Consider the following 23,073-nt stretch of genomic DNA (forward strand, 5'->3'; position numbering starts at 1 on the left):
GTGGCTTAAACCTTTTGTTCTAGTTGAAGATTAGGTGATACTTTGATTGTTTTATGGATTGTGAGATCTGAACATAAGTTGTTTATCTTTTGGTTATTTAATATTTGTGCAATTTCATGCTTGATTCCATTATTGCTTTGTTATTATGATCAATGTGGCCACTTGATTCTTGATTGCAAGATAATATATTGTTAGTTTGAATAATTTTGAGTCTGTAATTGCTTGGATTGTTCAAACATAAGAACACTTGGTGTAAAAACTAAGGAAGTTGCATAATCTAGCAATATCACCATGCGTTTGGGTAGCTAGGATTAGATCTATCTATTTCTTAATGCAATTGACAGTTGTTTTGATGCCTAAGACCCAAGGACATTCCTTGGCAACTTGTTGATTAGTGATTAATTAGAGGACGTTCCCTAATTGGTTTACGATTAAGGAGAAACATGGTGGTGAGAAGCGTCTTCCATCTCCATAACTAATCTATTGAATCTATCAAGGGAAACTAAGTGTCAATGATCAATCCCAACAACTGAAGTGGATCCAATTCTTCAACTAGATCTTTCTCATTATTGAAATCTCTTTACTTTTATTATTCGCTTTCTTTTATTGCTTTCAGGTTTAGATCAATTCAATCAATTTCAAAACCTCTCTTTTTACTTTGCTTGCACTTTATTTTTATTTTGCTTTCAGTTTCTTTACTTTCAGTTAATTCTCTTGGTCTTGACAAGGAAGATAGGTAAGTTTTCAATTCTCTGTAAATTCGATCCTTTCACCACTATCTGCAGTTGTAATATTGTTGATAACTGAAAAGGTTATTTTTTACCGGTTTCGACAACCGCACAGTCACTCACCCTCCCCTGGAGAGGTTGGGTCTTCACAGCAAGTTATCGTTAGTGGCTACAATCTCGTATATCCCCTTTACGCCTGTAATCATGGGATCACACACCAATTAGCCGACGATATCCCTCATCAACGAGTCGGCCACATCATTGTAGGATTCTCAAAAAATATTATAATTAACTCCGTTTTCTCTTACAGTATAAAAGCCAACGATGACAAATACACACAATTTCTTCACAACTATTCTTGAATTCTAAATAATTAGATTAGATTCACCATTCTCTCCGGTTTACTAACTTGAGCGTCGAAATGGCTGCCGTAAACGCCAACCACTTCACGTGCTCTTTTTCGCAAGTTGTACAATCGCAACACAGTTTCATTCCGACTAGGACTGACCACCTCGCATTTTCTTTTGACCAATCATAGCACAGTTTCATTCCGCATTACAAATACATACCCGAACCTCAACTTACAACCAGTAGTGCTACTCTCTCTTCTCTGGTGTCATCCCATCAACTAGTACTAGTTGTGATTAAGGCGGCAAAAACATCTCCATCTACAGCAATCTAAGGACCAATACAACTAGGTGTAGAACAAGGAGAGGAAAACCAAGAGGTTTACCAGCAGCAGCCCAATAAAAACCACGACCGGAACGCAAAGGGAGAACATCTAAAGCCAAATCCAGCGCATGCAAAACCAAATCGGGTGGAAGTAGTGGCTGTCGACGCTATCGAGCATAGAGAAGGGGAAGAAAAACCCAGAGAGAAAAATAGAGACTTCCAAATTGTGTGCCTTGACTGTTAGAAAAGAAAAAAAATGAATTATTATGAGATATACTAATTATTTAGTTCTTGTTTCCTAAATTTTCTAATAAAATATGTTTATATTTTTATAAAATTAGATTTTTTTAAAAATTATTATTAAATTTCTATCAAAGAAATTATGAATAATTAAAATTACAGGAACAATTTTTGGAGTATAGGAATGCCTTGTGGAACTGATCATCTACCTCAGGAAGAGAAGGCTGGAAGCAGAGGTTATGATTGTAAAGTTAGAATTCTTTCACTGAAACCTGTCAAGCTGCATCAGATTTGGGTTGGCAAAAATTTCTGGCATCTGAGCTGCCTTCAGCCGGAGCTGCTCTCCCTCTTTCCCTACCATCACTAGTTTTATCGTCTTGGCAACTGCATATCTGTCGAAAGAGCCATCTTCATACCTTGGCACCTCAAAGCCAACTCCTTGCTCTATCAACAGCTTCGCATTGAGACCTTGATCAGCCATCATCGGCATCAGAATCGTGGGGTGACCAAAACCAAGTGTTTCTATGGTGGAACTCCACCCACAATGTAAGATGCATCCACCAATAGCTGGATGAGCCAGTAATCTCCGCTGCGAAGCCCAACCGAGACTCACAATCCCTCGACCGGAAGTCCGAGCCAAGAAGCCATTAGGCAATAAGTCTGAGATATCTACTCCTTCTGGCTTCCTAACAGTCCACAGAAAAGGCTGTTCTGAGAGTTCTAGCCCACAGGCGAGTTCTTGGATTTGTTCTGCTGGCATCTTATACTCACTCCCAAATGCTACAAAAACCACAGATTTTTGTTCTTGTTGATCCAGCCACTTGAAAGAACCACACCAATATGAGTCAGGCAAGTAATCAGTATCACTTACTGTGAGATTTGATGTAAGTAAACCGACTGGCAGAACTTGTTTCTGATACAGTTCCTGCAGAAGCTTCAGGTATGCATCTTCAAACTCTGGACAGCTTCGTATGGCGACGAAGTCACAGCCCTCCAGGCTTCCAGCCCACCGGTGGCCGCTAGTCTTGCCAGATCTGTCAGGTACATTCAAGTTACGGAACATTATAGCTGCCTGGTCAGGTCTATGAGCTACAAGAGACGAAAAAGGAAACCAGTTTGGTGGTGCCATGAGATCTTCAGGCTTGGTTCTCAGGGCAGAAGATCTCAACTCTTGTGGAGGACCGAAGAAAGACAAAGCAGCAGCTGAGAATGTACTGAAATAAGCGCAAGGAACATTGCATTTAGCAGCAATTTCTGGGATCCAGCAGGGAACAAAGTCATACAATATAAAGTTAGGAGATTCATTGCGTAGGAGATTTTCCATTGGCTTCTGTAACATATCATATGCTTTCTTTAGATCCTGAACTTGCTCCAGCTGCAGATCAATCGTGGCCTCGCCGTTTTCCGGCAAGCCGTTGATGTGTGGTAGTGGGATAGCTACCAGCTTTAAGTTAGCTGATAAATCTGGAGAAATGGAAGGCAATCTCTGAAGATTTCGTGGAGTGGAAACGAATAATACTTTAACACCCTTTGCTGCTAATTGTTTTGAGAGCTCTAGAAATGGTAGCATGTGGCCAAAGGCCAGCCATGGGAACATCATCAATTTGCATTGATTTGAAGAAGCCATGGCTGATTATTCTCAACTGATATCGAGAAAGGTGATTTCTTGCAGAAGACTACTGTGTTTTTCAATGCGGTGTGCATAGCGAAACCATAAAAAAAATTATAGAAAGAGAGCTTAGAAGTGTTCTTGGAAAAAAAAATTCGAAAAATTGAGATAAGTGTTTAGATATTTTTTGAAATTAAGATTTTTATTTGACGAAATAAATATTTGTTATAAATATTTAATAAACTGATAGGTGTGAATATTATTTAGTTTAAATAAAATAAAATATTTGTAAAATAATATATATATATATATATATATATATAAAGATACATGAGGTTTAAAATTATTTTATGTTTAATAATTAAATTAAAATAATCATTTCAAAAACGGTAATTAGATACGTGTTTAATATTTACAAAAATATTATTATTAATTATTTTATAATTTTTAAATAAAAATTAGACATTATAAATTTAGTTTGGTAATAAATGTATTTAAAAAGTTTTAAATTTTATTTTTTAATATTCAATTTTTATTTTAAAAAATACCAAATGGAGAGAGTTGATGTTTAGAGTATATATTTGTTTGGAGAAAGTGATTTATTTAAGTTTAAAAATAATAATAATAAAAATTAGCTTCAGCATATGCAGACAAGACAACACTATTGCCAATAATAATAATTAAAATATTTTTAACTCTTTTAGCTTTAGATACTCTAATATAAATTTATTTTCAATAAAATAAATTAAATTAAATAATTTTTTCTTTTAAAAAAAATATTTTACACGTCTTAAAAATTTTATTAAAATCTTTATATAAATTTATTAATATATTTTATTTTTTAAATTAAAATTAAATAATAAAAAATAAATATTTTCTCCAGAAGAATTTTAATTATTAAAACTTTCTTCCAGACTTGAACAAAACTCATTAAATTGGACAACTTGCTCAGTTGGCTCCATTGATTCGGAAGCATGATCCATTGCCTTTCCAACAATTTCAGTCTTATCTATAGTAGCTTGAGCTTCAATCGCTGAAGGACCTAAAACTACTGAAAATTTTTTTCTCCTTTTTTATCGTTCTGCATTGATATCTGATGCCCGCTGGATTTTGCCCCATACGAAGTCGGGCCTATAATAGCAGCCCACAATTAAACCGGTTCAGTCCATTTCGACTTTAAAGCCAGCCTTTTTTTAAGTCCCAGCTCTTTTTCCTCAAACCCAGCCACAAGAAAAGACTGTGGGTCCAGTCATTTCACAGTCCTAACCATGCACGTGCCGAAGAAAATTAAATACTCACCTAACATAGAGAGGGGTCCTAAGGACACTGCATAGCGGAGAGGCTATCTCGCGTTAGCAAAAAGAAAAAATATAAAAGAGGAGATAATATCATTTCTAAGGGCTAAGTTTTTCTCCAAACTTACAAAACCCCTTTAAAACCCTCCTAGATCTCAGCTTATCAATATCCTTACCAGTAGGCTTGTTAAATTCTGGGAGTTGCTCATGTGATTTCTAATATAGTGTTGATGGGTAACGCCTTAAGAACAGTGTTCTTAAACACTGTCTAGGCTTCTAATACTTTTCTGTTTCATCTTTAAATTTCTTCCAACACCCCTAATGCGACTTAATTGCCTCACCCTGTAAGTGCAAGACTGCAACCTTATCTCAATTCTCTGGACCAATTTTACCAATTTCAAAAGAAATACTCAAATTTCAATAACCATCGGTCTTGCCTTTCTCCATTAGAACGAGAAAATTCCAGTTTTGTTTTGTTGCTCCATGGACATTGACCGCTGGCTTATTCATTCAACGATCGCAACTCATCCAGCATACCAGTGAATTTGGCCTCCTGATGATGCTCTGCCTCACTAACCGTCGAGGCGATCTCTTTCCGCAACTTCTGCGAACGAGTCTCCACCGTCGTCATGGCCAAGAAACGAATGCTCAATGATTACAGTCCCTGAAGACTAACAATAGTTGCGAATTCCCGGCCAAGTAACTAATAGATCACGCCAGTCTAACAACCTGTAACTGTCATAACAACTTGGAGCTGATTCTGCAAGTTACCGTTGGAAGGCGCCCTTTGAAGGAAGAAAAAAGCACAATACGGCATCCTATGCTCATTATTCCTACGCACGGTTTAATGAAAAAACGTGTTATTAAACCTCAACGCACCGTTTTTATTACTTTGAATTACAACAAAAGAACCAATTTTATTATCACCGAATGGGTATCTAGTATGTTCTTAATTATCTTGATTTTGGTACAGAGACTTGGGTTAGGAGCATAGATCATAAGATAATATTGTCTCAATTGTCTCGAGGGAAAGAAGGTTCACTCCATTTCTTTCTTTTATTAATTATAAGAATCTAATTCTTTTTAACTTTAAACAAATCATGCTTAATTGTGAAAGAATTCATTTAAATAAACCGTTTCAAACAAAGTCTTAGTATCTAAATACGTACCTAAGAATTGCCCTTTTGATCAAAATGAGGAAATCGCCCTTATGATCAAAATGAGGAAAACTCTAAGAGGTGGAGCCAAAACTGTGGCCAAAATTTTAAAACAAGCAAATACATCCATAAATTCTATTCACCAACATCTCTCGTGTGTTTTTTCATACAGAAACTCAACAGATGTAAATCAAGATACATAAATAAGACACTTCTTTCTTGTCACAAGCAACATTAACTATATAATAGCATTTACTGCATTTAACAGCAGAAACAAGTTCTGCTGCATGAAATTCTGGCATTCCATTCATTCTCGAAAACCGAGTCAGCCGATGCTATGCTGGCTGAGGTGGTGGCTTTAGTGTGATTTCCACATTGTCATGCACACCCTGCAGTAATAGCTCACCATCATATGCAAGTACTTTACGCTTCTTTGCTGCTCTTAGTGTTCCAACCAATGCTTCAAATATGTTTGCACATCTATCGTCATTGAATAGCACACCGAAGGTGACCTATAAAACAGAAAACAAAACTTGGTGAAAAATGAAGACAGGATATTAGGTCTTTGAATAGAACATACCAATTTCAATTATGTTTCAGTCAATAAACAATGGCTAAAAGAATACCTGGACATGGTTAACGTCATCAAATGCAATGAAATTTTTTCTGATGTTCCTTTGAACGTAAAAGAATCAAAATATTCCCAACATATGTACTCTGGTTTGCATGATTTCCTCAAAGTAAACTGTGCTCATGAAGATTTCCAGAATCTTTAACCTCCTAGTTCCAGATTCCAGTTATCATATGTTGGTTGGACGGATGTATAAACTTAGTTAGAAGATCTCCAAGTTGTCAATTCAACACCAGCTAAAATTGTCATACAAGGGAAGGATATACAAATGAAGGTGCTGATTGAGAAGCCTACAAGAATACAAATGAAGGTGCAAAACCAGAAAATATGAATTGTTTTCTGGTTTTCAGTATTTTTTTTTTTTAATTCTTGAAAGATTATTGCAGTGAGCAATAATACAGAATATGGTTACTGGCTTACTGGGACTAAATATGACTTGGATGACTTTGGGAGAGACAACCGGAGCAAATGTCACGGGTTACAAATATTTAGCGGTAATGAGAGGGAGATTCTTCTTTGAAATAAGTTTTCATGTGTTAGTAATGGTGACTGTCATCTTGCTACATGATGACTGGAATGGCTCCCCCCCTCCCCCAACAAAAAAAACACTGCCATCTTAACTTGTTTGTCCCAGCAATAGAGGGATGATTTGATGAGTCCTTGTTTGCAGTTGCCTTTGAGAAGGTTGACGTGAGATTGCACCAATTGTGAAGAAAACTAAGATGGGAGGCAGACATCTTACTACTTTGCATAGGAGTTAATGAGGGTCAGGTTAAGCAGAGAATTTAGGTTGCCTCTACACGAAATGCTAATATGGATCATCCTGGGAGAGATTCTGTATGGGAATTAGAGAGAAGTATAGGAGGATGCTTGCACCATCCAAAGATACTGTTTTGTGAATGACCCACATGGGCAGGATTTTGACAATCAACAGTTTTGAGCAGGGGGAGAAAACCCTCGGAATAGAATGCTGAAACAGATGTAACTCTACTACAACATGGATGGAGCAAAAGCAACAGAAACTGGCCTTTCTTTCCCAGTTAAAGAAGCTTTCAAGCAGTTGCAGCTCAAGACAGGAATTTATGGCAGGAGTTGAAGATTTTAAGTTCTTCTGTATAATTTCAGATAGCTGATTTGAGAACCAAAGTTATTGTTAAAGTTGGCATTTTCCCGTTGATACCGCTGATGATGTAATTTTTGTTGATTCTGTCTCGTAAATAATCTCTTTTTGTTTGCTGCCTTTGCCCTTTGGTTCCTCATAGATATTATCCATACAGACAAACAGAAAACAAAAACCATTGAAATAATATCAGATAATGTACGTGTTCTGCTTTACCCCTTTTGTTGATGAAATGGGATACGAAGCAAGAGAGAAGCAATTGTTACTCCTATCAAAATCTAATTGGGATTCCATCTGAGAAAAATTGCATAATTGTGTTCTATGCAGTGGGTTAATAAACACAAACTGTCAAAAAGTGGACTAATCTGGAACTGTTATCAGTTGCATTCTCTCTTTCGGAGCTTCACTGCCATAGAAGAGCCAATACATTGGTAAGGGTGTGCATGGTCTACTTTTGTCAATGGAGGGAAGAAGACTAAACAAAATTACTAAGTACCAGTAAGAAAGGAGATTCTCCCAAGAGAGAAGTATACTTAATTGGTTTTCCCATTCTTCCTTTCCGATATTTAAAATCAACAGCCAACTCATGACATTTCAATTTTCATACAGACCCAAATCTAATTCCTAATCCAAAAAAGCAATTCCTAATCAGATCCTTATACTTCTGATATCAAATTCCTAGAGGACAAAAATAACATTTTTACCTAAATCAGCACTGACATTCATCTTGCAACTCTGCAGCTTCCAAACATAAAAAATGGACCAAAGAACCGAAAACAAAGAAGAAAAACGATCTAGAATCCAGATCTCACTTATAAAATTATCTCAAATCAAGATCCACCATTGATAGATTTTCCAATAATCAGGATCCAGATGAGATCAACCTAGATGCAAATTCAACTCGCTCGCATGCTCCATCAATGTTTAACAAATTTTATCAATGGAAATGAGAATTTACCTTATAGGATCCATCAGGTTGGATCTTGCCGAGTCTGTGGATCTCTTCCTTGAGTCGCTCAACCTCTTCCTCTACGTTCATGGTTCCTCTTTCTCCCTTCCTCAAAAATTTCTCGTTGTGATTTCTTATCTTGCTTCTGCGGGCTTGTGTTGTCTCAGGATTTTATATGTCGCACTTTCCATAAGGATAAATAAATAATATAAGCTTTATTTAAAAGATAATTTTATTTTTTTAGAATTTCAATTTTAATTTCTTTTATATATAATTATATTTTTTTTAAATTAAAAATTAAAAATCGAAGAAGTAGAAGTCAGATCTCTTATATTTATTATCAGATTAAATCTATAAATATATATAATTATATATTTAAAATTTATTAATTTAAATAATTTAAATTTATATTGAATAAATTAATAAAATAAAATACTTTTATTTTAAAAATATTTTAGATATAGAATTTAAATTCAAAATTTTAAAAAAAATAGCACTGAAAATTCAACTTCAAATTCTAATATAAACTAATTAATACATTCACATCAAATATAAGTTTAAAAGTAACATGAATTTAATTTCATTGAAAAAATAAATAAATTATGCTAACAAAAAATTAATAAATTTTAAAAAATAATAATATATATACATGTATAAAAGTAAATATGAATAAAAATATTAATTATTTGAGTAGCAGTTAATTATTGGAGCAAAAGTTAATTGTTGTAATAGTAAGTAATTAATATTATTTTTTATACTTGTAATTATAGATAAAAAAATTTTATTTTACATAATAAAATTTTAATTTTTAAATTTATTATAATTATAATTAATTTTTAAAATAAGAGAGAATTACTATTTAATTTATATAATATAGATAAACTCACTAATTAATTTTTTATTTTAAAAAATATATTAAAATATACTTTCAATATAAGTTTTCTCTATAATCCCTTTGTGGTTTGATACTCTCACTTTTTTTTTTTAACTTAACTTTTTTTTTATTCTTTTTTGGAAAGACGATCTGCGTCAATTGACTATCGATAATGAAAAAAATATTATTGTCCCTATTAATTTACCAGGCAATAATAAAGTGGCTCATCCGTTAAGGTCGAGATAGCCGAAAGCAATAATTGTTCTATGTTGAAACTGTTGAGAATTTGGCAGTTTCAATATATGAGAAAGAAAGAGAGCATTTTTATCAAATTATTTTATACTTAGTCAGGTACTTGAAAAGTATTTTTATCAAATTATCTTATACAGAGTTTAATTTTAAATGATTGTAAATGTTTGCTAGGGGTTTGATTTTAAATAATTGTAAATATTTATTAGATTTTAGAATTGATATTTCTGTTAGACTCTAACAGCTTATATTTTAGTTAGAAAATTTATTAGGTATAATAGTATTTTTATTTGGGATGATATCTATTTTTATTTGATAAAATTTTATTAATATAAACAATAGTTTTACTTGAAAAAAATATATATATTTTTTAAAACAAATAACTTAAAAAGTTAACTAATAAATTTTTTAAAATAATAAAATTAAATAGTAAAATAATTAACATACAAATTAACGATAAATTATCTAATAAATTCTTTTAAATATTAAATATTTTAATATATTTTTTAAAATTAAAAAAATTAATTAAAAAATTTTTATATTATAGAAATTAAATAATAATTTTTAATCTTAAAATAATTTATCAATAAAATTCATATTTAATAATAATTATAATCAAAATTTTTAGATATAAAATTAAAATTTTTATTTTTTTATAATTATGAATAATCAATAAAATAATTTTAATTAATTTTAAATTAATAAATATGTCATATTATATTTATTTATTAACTGTTTTTAAATATTAATTAAATTTATGTAAATTTTAATTAAACTTTAAATTTTAGTGTTTAATTAGATAAATTATTTTTAAAAAATTATTATTTAAAAGTTAAAATTTTATTCAAAATTAAAAGTCTTGATTATTATTGTCGTCGAAAGTAAAGTTTAAGCTTTTTTTTTTAATGGCGGATGAGCCATTTAAAAATAATTGCTTCACACGAATGATGGTAATTTGCTAATTTTCAAGCTTTCCACGCTGTCGGCTGTCGCCGAAAAATACGCCATCCTTGTTCTTTGATGCCGCAGTGGGCTGGCCGATGGCATGCCAACCCAGTGGGCACAGACCGTAATTGGTACCCATTTCTAGGGCCTATTTTCCAACCCTCTTCGTCCTCCTCTTTTCACCGCCCTTCATACCCTTTCCACCCATTATAGAAATCCCCTTTCCTTCCCAAATTTAGGTCTCTTCCTTTCTCCGTAATCTCTTCCTGGTTTCAAATTATTTTCATCTTCTGTTTGACGTTTAGTATTGTGTATCTAAATAGTAAGTCATAATCTTCAGTTGATTTTTCTATTGTTTCTTCATACGTTTTTGTTTATATTTCTCTTTCTTTTATTGGGATGTTTGTTTTCTGTTTGCTAAGTTGAATAAAAGTTCAGCTTTTGAATTTTGGGCCATTTTAAAGGTTTATTCTTTCTTTATTCTGTGATGAGATTTTAATTCTTTTTTTTTTTCTGTTTTGGGGTTTTTTTAGTGTTTTTTGGATTTGTTCTATCTCAAAAAAACCTGTGAATGTAATAAAAAAATGCCCAATTCAAATATACAAGCACCATTGCACACTGCAGAACAAATGAAAATACAGACCCAGTTGGAAGAAGAAGAAGATGAAGATATAGCTGGAGGTGGAGAAGAGTCCATAGACAACCCTAACATCCACTATGAAAATGGCACTGGAAATGCAGGTGGTGTAGACAGTTTTCCTCCTGATGATATTTGTCTTACTGGTGGACAAGATTATCCCCCGGCGGTTGGAAACGGTGGCGATGCTGACCAGCTCACTCTGTCTTTCCAGGGTGAGGTCTATGTGTTTGATGCTGTTTCCCCTGATAAGGTAAGTGTGGTGTTGGTTGAGTTGTGATTTCTTTGTGCTGTTGATTTATCTCAAGAGTGCTGGAATTTGTTTCTGGGTTTTGGTTAATTTTATGGGTTCTGCTATGTATTTGTCCTTGTTTTCTGGTTAATAATAGGGAGCCTGTAATTTGTGATGAGCCTAAGTATGCAAGATGAAAGAAGGTTGACTTTTTAGTGAAGGTTGGGACTGAGTTGCCTTCTAACTAATTTTTTTTTCAATTGTTCTTAGTTTTTATGCTATATTGGTGCTCTTCCAAGGCGCAGGTTTTGGTTTTTGTTTGAACGTACCTGTATCTGTTCGTCTGAAACTGAATCAATTTGAGTTTTCCTTCTACTTATTTATTTTATTATCTCAATTTTTTGTTTTTAACTCGATGATATTTCTGAAGAGTTCTAGTTTTCCCCTCCTAGGGGAAAGGTCAAGATCTGAGGTAGGCTTTGTTCTTCATTTTATCATATTTTCAGTAATATTTTTGTGACAAAAATTGATAATTTGATGACTTAATGCTGTTAGTTCTATGAATTTTGGTCGGTTATATTCAAAATATTCATGTTTCCTCATCTTCGAGCATAACTGCCAGACAGCTGGATTTTTCACTTGTCTGTATCTCATTTGGCTAATTGTTTCAACTGAAAAGTATTTCTTGTCTGGTTTCTGATAATTCTATAAGCAATTTAGCATTTCTTTCCTTCAAGGTTGTCTAATTATTGAAAAATTTCATGTTCATGCTAGTGAGTTTTGAAGGAGTAATGTGAATGGGTTAATCATTAATATGAAAATTTTGGTGTTATGTTCTCTGTAAATCAGCCTAAGCTGTGTTCTATGAATATGTTAGCTAGCTTTACAGCTGAAATATGTGCTGTTTCATTTCACTCGCGATTGCACAGTGGGCTTATTTTGTTTTTATTTATCTTCCAAAGTCTCTTTTCTTCTGATTTTAAGTAGGTTGGTTACTTTTGGTATTCTAATTAAACTGTGTAAATTTAAGTTTAAGGTTGATGGTTTTAGCAGGTGCAGGCCGTGCTGTTACTTTTAGGTGGATATGAAATCCCTTCTGGTGTTCCTACTGCAGGGGCTGTCCCTCTTAACCCAAGTGTATGCTATCATTCGAGTCATGCAAATTTTCTTACAATGGTACCTTTTAGACATGTTCATAGCTTCTTATACGCACTTGCTGTGATTCATATTCCTAGGGTCCAAGTGACTTACCTGGAAGGTCAATCCAGCATCAGAGGGCAGCTTCTTTGCATCGGTTTAGAGAAAAAAGAAAGGAACGTTGTTTCGATAAGAAAATCCGATACAATGTCCGGAAAGAAGTTGCACTTAGGTATTCTAAAAATTCATTTATTGCTTTTCCTTTTGTGTGGATGTGAGAGGCTTGCTTGTTCTATACATATTTGATTGGTAGAAGTTGAATTGCATGGTTCAGTAAATATATCAGGCTTCAAGTTTTGTTATCTTTTTCCTCAAGTATTTATAATTTGAGATCTGCGAGGGGTGTCTTTTAGGAATGGCATGATTTAATGATTCCTCTTGTCCTCAAAAGCAATACTATTAGTTTACACCACAGAATTATATATATATATGCACACACACACACACACGATTATATGGCTCTCGTTGCCTGCACTTTGACTTGGCAGCTTCCTACAATTCTCACTATAGCTGTTGTAAAATTAACTACCTTCTTAATTTGTTGTTGCTTTTTCCTTTAACAGTTGCAAAAGTTAAGATTGCCTTATTAATATAGAAATAGAAAATGGTTTGTGGTTGGATGATATAGTACTTCCCCCCATTACTTAATTTTCATAACATAACAATGCTACAAATATAACCAGATTTGGGTTACTTTAGCCATCTGCTACCTAGCCAAGTTAATTTTGAGAACTTTTAGGTTGCTGACGTGTTACATATTTTTCCACCTCTGTTAGAATGCTAGCTTTGTTTTCTTGCTGATTTGTTTATTGGAGGCAAAGATTTATGCCCAAGCTGTTTTTTTGGCAAGTTATTGACCTCCCTCTCCCCCTAAGCAAACCTTTCTTTTTCATAAAAATTTGGAGCTGGTCTTCTTATGAATTTTCTTAATTAATTGTTTAGATTGAAAGACAGTTTTCAACATATTGAGAGATATTGCCATTTCTTTTAACATAAAGGCAGTTTATATCTAGTATGTGTGTTGACCAGTTATCAATTGGACACTGTATTAGCTTGAAGATACCAATCAAAGCTTCCATTTTTTTTTTCTTAATTTCTATTCCTGTGTCTACTAATATAATGCATTCTCCCAACCACTTGTCCATATGTCCATATTATAAATTTGTCGTGTGTGGATTTTTTCAGGATGCAGCGTAAGAAGGGACAATTTACTTCATCGAAGGCTAATTCTGATGGAGCAGGAGCAGCTTCTTCTGGTTGGAATGTGACACAGGGTTCTGGACAAGATGATAGCATGCTGGAAACTTCGTAAGTGTTGATTTGTTTCTTCCAAATCCAATATGTATCTATTGCTGTCTCATAAAAGAGGATATGCCAGTATTTTATGTTTCTTTTGAATGGCTGTTATATCATATTGAAATTGGGGGTGTGCACAATTTGTGGCTTTCAAACCAAACCAATCAGAATTGTATCAAGCTGAACTTATTATGTTGTTTTGGTTCGATTCAAGTTCTTCACTAAGTACCGCACCAGATTAACAAAATTGAAAAACTGATTTATATGATTTTTTGAAAATTTTGTGGATATCGTGTATAATTCCTATATATTTATATACAGTTAAGATTATCTTTCATTCCTTTACCTTTTCTTCATAATTTTAGTTGTTAATACATTAAATTTTTTTATAATTCTTGATTATAATTATATTAGTGTATTGCATATATGCTTAATTCTTAGTTCTATATGTATGTTTATATTTAAAGCCTAGATAATTAAGGAATAGCTACAAGGTATGTTATATGATATAATATGTATTAGTAACAAACTTTAAATCTTAAATGGTAATTCAGGAAGGACTTTTCATGTAAAAATTGCATAAATTGTTTCAAGAACTGAAACTGGAATTGGAACTGGACTGAACCAAAGCACCAAAACTGAACTAGAACTAGAACAGTAAAGAACTGAATTGGAGTTGTACTGAAAGGTTGGTGCGGTTCAATTCCAATTATAGTACCTGAACCGGAGTCGGAACTGCACACCCTATGTTAATTGCAAGCTTGTATTACAGAATTACGTATATTGTCATTTCAATAGAGAGCAGCACTATCTGCAGACATATAACAAATGCCACAGCCGCATCAATATTTTTATACTGAGTTGAAAAAATTGCTCTCATCAAATGTTGTCTTTTTTTTAAGCCGTTGTTTGAATTGCTCTACTATCTGTTTCTTTCACCATGTTGCTACCTTGTTTTGAACCTTTAACCAAAAAATCTTCATCGATTATCTGTTTTATTTGACAAAATAAATAATTTATTGGCCTGCAATAGGCAACCTGAAACTTTCTATACAAAAGAAAAATCAATATGAAATCAGCAGAGATTTGGTCTTTGATGAAATAGTGAAAAGCACTCTGGATTTGTACGAGTGCCATGCCCTTTACATGAAAGATCAAATGGAGCTTATTCCATGTGAGACTTGGGCCCCTTCATTTCTAGTTGCTGTTGTTTAGTATTCAGTTGACATTATTGAAAAAAAAAAAAAGGAGTACTGATCAACACAGGATGATTTCTTTCCCAAACTTCTGTCTCACCCCTTGCCTCCCTGGTTATGAGGACATGATAACAATGAGAAAATAGAGATACAGGCATCGGCGCAGTTAGGTCTGTCTGACAGTAGCATTTTTATGAGCTGTTGCATCTACATGTTGAAATACACACATCCTCCAACAGAAATATTGAGTATCCTTCCTTCCTTGTATGACTTCTTCTGGTGGTTTGCGCAGATGTACTCATTGTGGAACCAGTTCAAAGTCCACTCCAATGATGCGTCGTGGGCCAGCTGGTCCAAGAACCCTTTGTAATGCATGTGGGCTCAAGTGGGCTAACAAGGTTGGTTGAATTATGAAGTTGGTAATAACTTCTGTTCTAATGAAATAATTGGTTAACTTATGGAATTCATCTCATTATGAAGGATTTAATGTTTCAGGGGATCTTGAGAGACCTTTCTAAGGTATCAAGCATGGATTTACAAGGTCCTCCTGCAAAGTCAACTGAAAAGGTACGGGCCTTATCGTAGAAACATTTTTTTTTTTCCTTTTTTTTCTGTAAACTATATGATGCCCCTTATTGCTGTTTGGGAAGTTGGAAGACTCTAGCTGTCTAGCGTGACTGGTGCACATATGCAGTTGAGCAACAAATTAGCACACTTGCTCTAAACCTAACAATCATATTGGACCCTCACTTGTATTATTGAGCAATCCACTCACCTGACTCATAAACAGATTCCCTATCAGACTCTTCCATCTCCTTGAGCTTTTCCTCTTTGTCGCAACCTTTCATTTTTCACTTTCTTCATTGTATTGTGCAATTGTCTTTAAATATAAATGTCAATGTTAAAACCGAACAGCGAGTTTCCTTCATATGATTGTGAATCCCACTACCCTAGAATTATTCAACCAGAGCCAAATAATCAGTAGCTAAGCAATTTTTCGAAGCCAAAATCAAACTAAATCCTTGGCACCATCCTGGTAATGTTTGTTCTCTCCATGGTTCCTCTTCACCCTCACGCACAACATTCATGGCCTTATGCTAACATGTTTTTACAACTTAATCCAATTTTAGCACTAACCTTATCAGAATTAGTTTTGGTTTCATCTTTTCAACTTACTGTGATTATTGACATCGTAAATTTGATTCTTATTATATAAATGACGTGGATTAAGATAGATAAAAAGGGGTTCGGAGAGAAAATAGAGAGCGGTTTGGTTTTGACCATGGTGGATTCAATCACCATGGCTGTAAAGAGTCGTATGAATCATGAATTCGGTCGACTGTTTAAAACTGATCCTGTGTTAATGCTCTCTCTCCCCCCTCTTCCCCAAACTCACTCATCAAAAGTCATGTATGGGGGTATAATTGTATTCCTTCCTGTCACAGAGTGAAGATGAAGCTAAAGGCATAGATGCTGTAGCCATTGCAACAGATATCGCGGCACCCGTGTAATTTATTCCTTTCTTTCATGGTAAGCAACTGCTGAAACATGAACCATTAAATTCTTTTGAACGTGAAAATTGTTAGTTGCTTGCCTTGCAGCGGGTGCCATTCAGACATCAGAATGAATTCTCAACCTGTGTAATAACATTTTTCTGTATTGCTTTAACCAACTGTATATATAATTAGGTGCAGCTTGTCTCATATATAAACTGTTCTGAAATGTATGTGCACATAAGCTTCAGGTTAGAAGATGAATCTTGATATGGTCATGTAATCTGTTGTCTCTCTTCCGATTATTCAAGCTGAAAACTGGCAGCAAGGTTCTTGGTGGTATTCTTTCCTCTTGCTTGCTGAAGTTTGATGGGAATTATTTCTCTTCTTTATATGCATCCTAAAACTAGGGCTGGATAGGAAGGATACTATAACGATCATATGCCTGCTTGCTTGGGATTTGATCCCACGTCGGCGGAATACAGCAATTTCAAATATATATAATAACTAGTACAAAATTATTAATTTTAACCATTTTGAATCAAGTGAAAAATGAATTCAAAAGTTATTTAGGTCAGTTTCAGTCGGACTGTTTCAATTGGTATTGAAGCCATTCTGGATCAGATAAATTGTGCAGAATTAGTGGGTCTGTAAGGAAAGAGCTATCTGTGTGAGACGGTCGAGGTGGAGCCGTCTGAGATACTAGCCAACCACAATATTTAAGGATTTGATTGTGGTTTAGCAATTATTTCGATTCAGTTACGATGAGAACGTTGTAAATTTAGCAAGATAGAGTGTAACGGTCAGCCGTCTGTTTGGAATTCAATTCCATATCGGCGAATATAATAATTTTAAATTGTATATAATAATTAGCACGAAATTACTAAATAATTTAATTAATTATTTTGAATTAAATAAAAAATGGGTTCAAAAATTATCTGGATATGTTTCGACCGATCTGTTTCATATAATAATAATAATATATTTTGGTTTGATATATTTGTATAACTTATTGTAAGTTTATTAGCGGATGGATAACTGCAAAATAATTTTAAGAAAAGGAAGTCTTGAATTTTTTTTTTAAGAAATAACTTATTCTTTTAATTTTAATAATTTTAATTTCAAGCTTGTTCATTGAAGTATTTGATAAAATATCATTTATTTATGAAAAATAAATTATCTTTAAAAAAAAAAACTTTATGTTTAAAAAATATTTTCAAGAATATAATTCATTTTCGCGTTTAGTTGTAAGTTAATAAAAATAAAGGATATTAGTGAATTTATATACAGTCTTGTAAATAAAATTTTTAGAGTTTAAAAAAGAGTCGTTTTCTTAAAAATTAATTTAATATTTTCTTTAATTAAAAAAAACATTTTCTTTAAAAGAAAGCCATTTTCTTTCAATTCCTTAAAAAAAAACAATAACTGAATTATTATTAAATTTATGAGTTTTTAAGAAATTTATTAATTTATTATTATTTTAAAATTAATCGATTAAAATGTTCATTTTATTTGGTAAAATTTAACTCTTAATTATTCTGTTAAAAAAAATAATTATCAAATTTAAATATTTTAATTACATATTATTTAATTGTTTAATTTTAAATATTTATATTTTTTAATTTTTTAATTAATATTAAAATAAATTAATTAACTGTTTTTTTTTAAATTAAATGGTTAATTATAAATATATGTATATTTAATTAAGTGATTTTAAAAGAAAAAACTAGTGAATTTCTTATTAGAATCTGATATAATTCTCCCAATAATAAATTATGTTAACAATCAATTGAAGTTAAAAATGAAAAAAATAAATAAATTAATAAAAACCTATAATTTTTTTTTTTTTAGCCATACCATTTCTCTCTCCCATCTCCCTTTTGCCAATCACACAGCAATGCAATTTAAACCTATAACTGAAAAAAAAAAACAATCACAACAACCCAACAAAAAAAAAGAGATTAATGAAAAATTCCCAATCCACAAATAAAAAACTAGAAATTATAAACTGAATTTCCATTCCGATCTAAAAAATACACAGCAAAATTTCAGTCGAAACCAAGAATTAGGGGTGAGCAGTATTCGGTTCAAATCGAAAAAATCGGCCGAACCGAATTGATTTAAAAATTTGATTCGATTTTTTATATATTTCGGTTCGATTCGGTTTTTAATTTCAGAAATTTCAATTATTTTGATTTGATTCGATTTTGATAAAAAAAAAATTAAAAAAACTGAACCGAACCAATTAGTGATAATAATATGTTTTTTAATAATATAGAGACATGAAATCATATTAAAATTAAAATATTTTAATTAAATTTTAAAATATTAAAAATAAAGTGTAAAAAACAAAAAATTATTAAAAATCGAAACTGATCAAACCGAACCGAATCGAACCGAATCAGACCGGTTCGGTTCGATTCGGTTTCTGATCAAAATCGGTTCGATTCAATTTTCATAAATACTAAAATTTCAGTTTTTGGTTTATTCGGTTCGGTTTTAAACCGAACTGACCGAATGCCCACCCCTACCAAAAATGCATACAATTAAAATGGAAAATGATTAAGCCTTATTTCTCTCCCCTTGTGTCTCAATCAAATCGAAAATTTTCAAAATCTCTAATGAAAATCAATCCAAATCATAAATCAAAATCGATTAAGTTTTTCAAAGAAGACGGAAATTAACCAGAAAAAAGTAAAAAAAAAAAAAATCTAAAATTAATCATAACTGAATAGTAGGTCAATAGAAGTTAACTATTATACCATAATATCTAATTTCTTTTAACTCATACCAAACATGCCCTTATTTGAAGAGAAATTGAGAAAAAGAAAAAATTTTATAAGTGAAGTATTCTAGATAAAATTTTGAAAATTTGGTAATAACACTCTAATTAACACTAGGCAATCAAGTAATGAGATAAAAATAAGTAATCAAGAGTAAGAAAAAAATATTAAAATTATGATTAATTATAAAATTATGATTAATTATAAAATTAATGGACCAACTATATTGAAAAATTAAAGGGTAGTTTAATTTTTTAAACTAATACAAAAAAAAAAGATGTAAATGTATGATAAAAAGAATTAAAGGACCAAATCTTCTAAATTTCAATATATGGGAATTCAATCAGGATTAATGATAAAATCTAAGGATTGCATAATAAATTTTCCATTACTTAATTAGACATATTTAATCAAATAAGTTCAATTAAATTTATGTATTTTTACTTAACGGTGAAATAAATTCAATTAAATTTTTTAATTAATTAAAAAAAATTTACTACTTAATTTTTATAATATAAAAAAATTTACTAATTAATTTTTCGATTTTAAATGATGCTTTAAAATATTTTTAATATTTTAAAAAATTTATTAATTAATCCCTTAATTAATTTTATCGTTAAGTATTTTATTATTTAAATTTAAAAGATTTATTAATTAATCTTTTAAATTTTTAAAAATTTATAATCAGACTCTCGGGTATTTTATTTTTTTATAATATTTAATAATTAAAATTAATAAAAATATTAATTAATAAATTTTTAAAATGTATGTTTTAATTATTTTTTAAAATTGATAGACTAATCAGTAATATTAAAAACTTAATATTTTAATTAACAAAATTTTTTTTTTAAAAAATAAACTTAAACTATAAATAAAGGAGAAATTGGACCTTATTTTTTTAAGTAGAAAAATGAAGTATGAAAACTCGGTTATAATTTTAATTGTTATTAAATAAAGATAAGCTATATTTTTATTTGGTTTTGAAAATTATATAAAATAAATAAATTCATACTATTTAAACCGGAAAGTTAAATTTAAATTTAATACTTTTCAAAAAAAAAATTTGAATTTAATAAAAATCTAACGAGTCAGAATTACTTAAAATTGGGTTTGTTTCATGTTTTGAGATTAGTTGTGCTTTGCCAAATTGTCTTTTAGCTTATTTTACCACAATCTCTAACGCCTCATTTTAAACGTGCGAATTAATGTTATGACGTCTGCAGGCAAATTACACAGCTGATTTTAATTTTTCTTCCATAAAAAATTCACTTAATTTTGTAAAATATATATATATTTTTTCAATATTTGGATCATTTATTTGCTAATCCAAAAAAAATGTATATATATAATAATTTATTTATTTGAAGTTAATTTTAAATAATTAAAATAAAAATTATATATATATTATTATTTATTATAATTTTCAAATAATATGATATATAATTTCAATTTTGAGTTTTAATTTCAGTTAAAATTTTAAAAATGAATTTTACAAAATAAAAAAAAATATTATATGATATATATTCTGAGTGAATGTGGAATAAAATTGAAGTTTATTGTATATATAATATATATTTACTTATTAAGTCAAAGTTAAATCATATAATATATATTAATATTAAAAAATAAAATATAAAATAAATTACTTTTTATTTTTTTAAATTATATCATAATTAATAAATATATCATTTATTTTAAAATCGAATGCTTAGTCTTTAAGTTTTGGTTTCATTAAATGAATTGTTTTTCTATTATTTTGTTAGGTCTTGTTATTGGTCCAATCATAGTTTTTTTTTATTATTATTATAAAAAATCCTTCTTTCTTTTTCTCCTTTTTTTTTTTTTATAAATGGCTACAATTTGCTTGTAAGATTATAGATCATTGGCTTAAAAATATTAAATTTTATTTTTCAATTTCAATTTATTTTTAAATTATTATTAAAATATTAAATAATATTATCATTTATTACAATTTAAAATATTAATTATATAATTTTTTTAATAATAATTCAGACAAAATTTAAATATAATATAATAATTATTCAAAATAAATTATGAGCGATTGTTATAAAATAAAATGATATTATAAATATGTAGTTTTATCCATAAAAAAGAAATTTCAAACAATATAATACTCGATACTTCATCATGATTTATCATCATTCGAAAATTTTGAGTTTTTACATAAAATTAGCATTAGTAGATATAATTTAATAAATTCTCATTATACCTATAATTATGAGATCCCGAATTAATTGATCTAGAGTGAGCATTCGGTCAGTTCGGTTTAAAATTGAACCAAACCGAATAAATCGAAAACCGAAATTTTAGTATGTATAAAAACTGAATCGAATCGATTTTAATCAGAAATCGAACTGAATTGGTTTGATTCGGTTTAGTTCAGTTCGATTTGATCGGTTTCGATTTTTAATAACTTTTTTATTTTTTACACTTTATTTTTAATATTTTAAAATTTAATTAAAATATTTTAATCTTAATATAATTTAATTTTTCAATATTATTGAAAATAACATATTATTATCACTAATCGGTTTGATTCATTTTTTTTTTTATTTTTTTCTGATCAAACCGAACCAAACTGAAATTTTTAAAATTAAAAACCTAACCGAACCGAATTTTAAAATTAATTTGATTCGGTCGATTTTTTCAATTTGAACCGAATACGGCTCACCCCTAAATTGACCATATAAAATCTATTATCAATTAGTCGATATTAATTAAATTTTTAAAAAATACTATAATTAACTCTAATATAAAATTTAATAATCATACATGTAAAATACACAATTTTTACACCATACTCTTGAATTCTAAAAAATTTTATTCACTCCATTATTCAGATTATTAATTTGAGTTTTATTAATTTGAGTATTCCAGTGGCTGAGATAGATGTAAATTAATTTTTATTATTATATTTTTTATATTAAATAATAAACTTATTTTTTTATTTATAAATAAATTAATTTCTTAAAAAATAATCAACACAACTTTTATTATTAATTATAATTTTTTACATTTATATATATGCAACTTAAAAAGTAATATTACTAAAATATGCAAAACATAACTTAATATGAGGTATTATTTAAAAATTAAATATATAAATAAATAATATTAATAAAAACAATAAAAAATTTTCACATTAATATTTATTAAAATTTGTTAACTAATCTTCTAAAGTTATCTTATGGAAAATGTTTTCTAAAAAAATATTTTTTAAATATAAATTATTTTTTATAAATAAACGAAATCTTAAAATTATAATAAATTTTAAAATTAAGAGATTATAAATATAAAAATACTTAAATTAAAACGTTCGGTTTTAAAAATAAAAAAAAAAATCATAAATTGCAACATTATTCAGTCACTAGAGTAAATTATACGGCGGTTAAAAAAGTAATTTACAATATAGTACATGAAGTTTAACAAAATTTATAAATTAATTTCTATCATTTTGATAAAAAATAATTTAATTTTTAAATTTTCACTTTATTAATAAAATAGTGATTATATTAAAAATTTCAGTATTAAATTATAAAAATTTATATTTAAATTTTATTTTTTATAATAATTTTATTTTTTTAATTTTAATAATTTATAATAATTTAATGCTTATTATTTTAATATTTATAATAATTTAGTTTATTTTAATTTAAGTTAATTTTATAAATTTAAAGTTCACTAATGATAAATTTAAAATTAAATTTCTATATCAACAAATTATTTAAAATTATAAATCATAATACCTA

At 29.8% G+C, this 23,073-nt stretch overlaps 3 protein-coding genes across 7 annotated transcripts; 1 reads left to right on the forward strand and 2 right to left on the reverse strand.

Annotated features, from left to right (window-relative positions):
* Positions 1-1,475: 1,475 nt before the first annotated feature.
* LOC110619749 (putative UDP-rhamnose:rhamnosyltransferase 1) lies at positions 1,476-3,432 on the reverse strand. Its single transcript, XM_021763294.2, has 2 exons — positions 1,850-3,432; positions 1,476-1,637 (listed from the first exon to the last, which is right to left on the reverse strand). Exon 1 carries the CDS (start codon positions 3,265-3,267, stop codon positions 1,903-1,905), a length of 1,365 nt encoding a protein of 454 aa, XP_021618986.1. The 5' UTR covers positions 3,268-3,432; the 3' UTR covers positions 1,476-1,637; positions 1,850-1,902.
* A 2,351-nt stretch (positions 3,433-5,783) lies between these two features.
* LOC110619651 (costars family protein ST45-2) lies at positions 5,784-8,593 on the reverse strand. The gene is made up of 2 exons (XM_021763177.2): positions 8,411-8,593; positions 5,784-6,213 (listed from the first exon to the last, which is right to left on the reverse strand). The coding sequence occupies exons 1-2, from the start codon at positions 8,489-8,491 to the stop codon at positions 6,037-6,039; spliced, it is 258 nt and encodes an 85-aa protein (XP_021618869.1). The 5' UTR covers positions 8,492-8,593; the 3' UTR covers positions 5,784-6,036.
* A 1,863-nt stretch (positions 8,594-10,456) lies between these two features.
* On the forward strand, positions 10,457-16,862 carry LOC110619573 (GATA transcription factor 28). 5 transcript variants are annotated; one of them, XM_021763086.2, is made up of 8 exons: positions 10,457-10,791; positions 11,094-11,359; positions 12,389-12,475; positions 12,574-12,707; positions 13,721-13,843; positions 15,320-15,425; positions 15,523-15,594; positions 16,473-16,862. In XM_021763086.2, the coding sequence occupies exons 2-8, from the start codon at positions 11,099-11,101 to the stop codon at positions 16,536-16,538; spliced, it is 849 nt and encodes a 282-aa protein (XP_021618778.1). In that variant the 5' UTR covers positions 10,457-10,791; positions 11,094-11,098; the 3' UTR covers positions 16,539-16,862. The 5 variants fall into 5 exon arrangements, with proteins under 5 accessions (XP_021618778.1, XP_021618776.1, XP_021618775.1 ...); XM_021763084.2 differs by having other exon boundaries at positions 10,458-10,791; positions 11,003-11,359; XM_021763085.2 differs by having other exon boundaries at positions 10,463-10,791; positions 11,003-11,359; positions 12,392-12,475.
* The last annotated feature ends 6,211 nt before the right edge of the window (positions 16,863-23,073 follow it).

Source organism: Manihot esculenta, chromosome 7, assembly GCF_001659605.2.
Source record: "Manihot esculenta cultivar AM560-2 chromosome 7, M.esculenta_v8, whole genome shotgun sequence".
NCBI classification, from domain to species: Eukaryota; Viridiplantae; Streptophyta; class Magnoliopsida; order Malpighiales; family Euphorbiaceae; genus Manihot; species Manihot esculenta.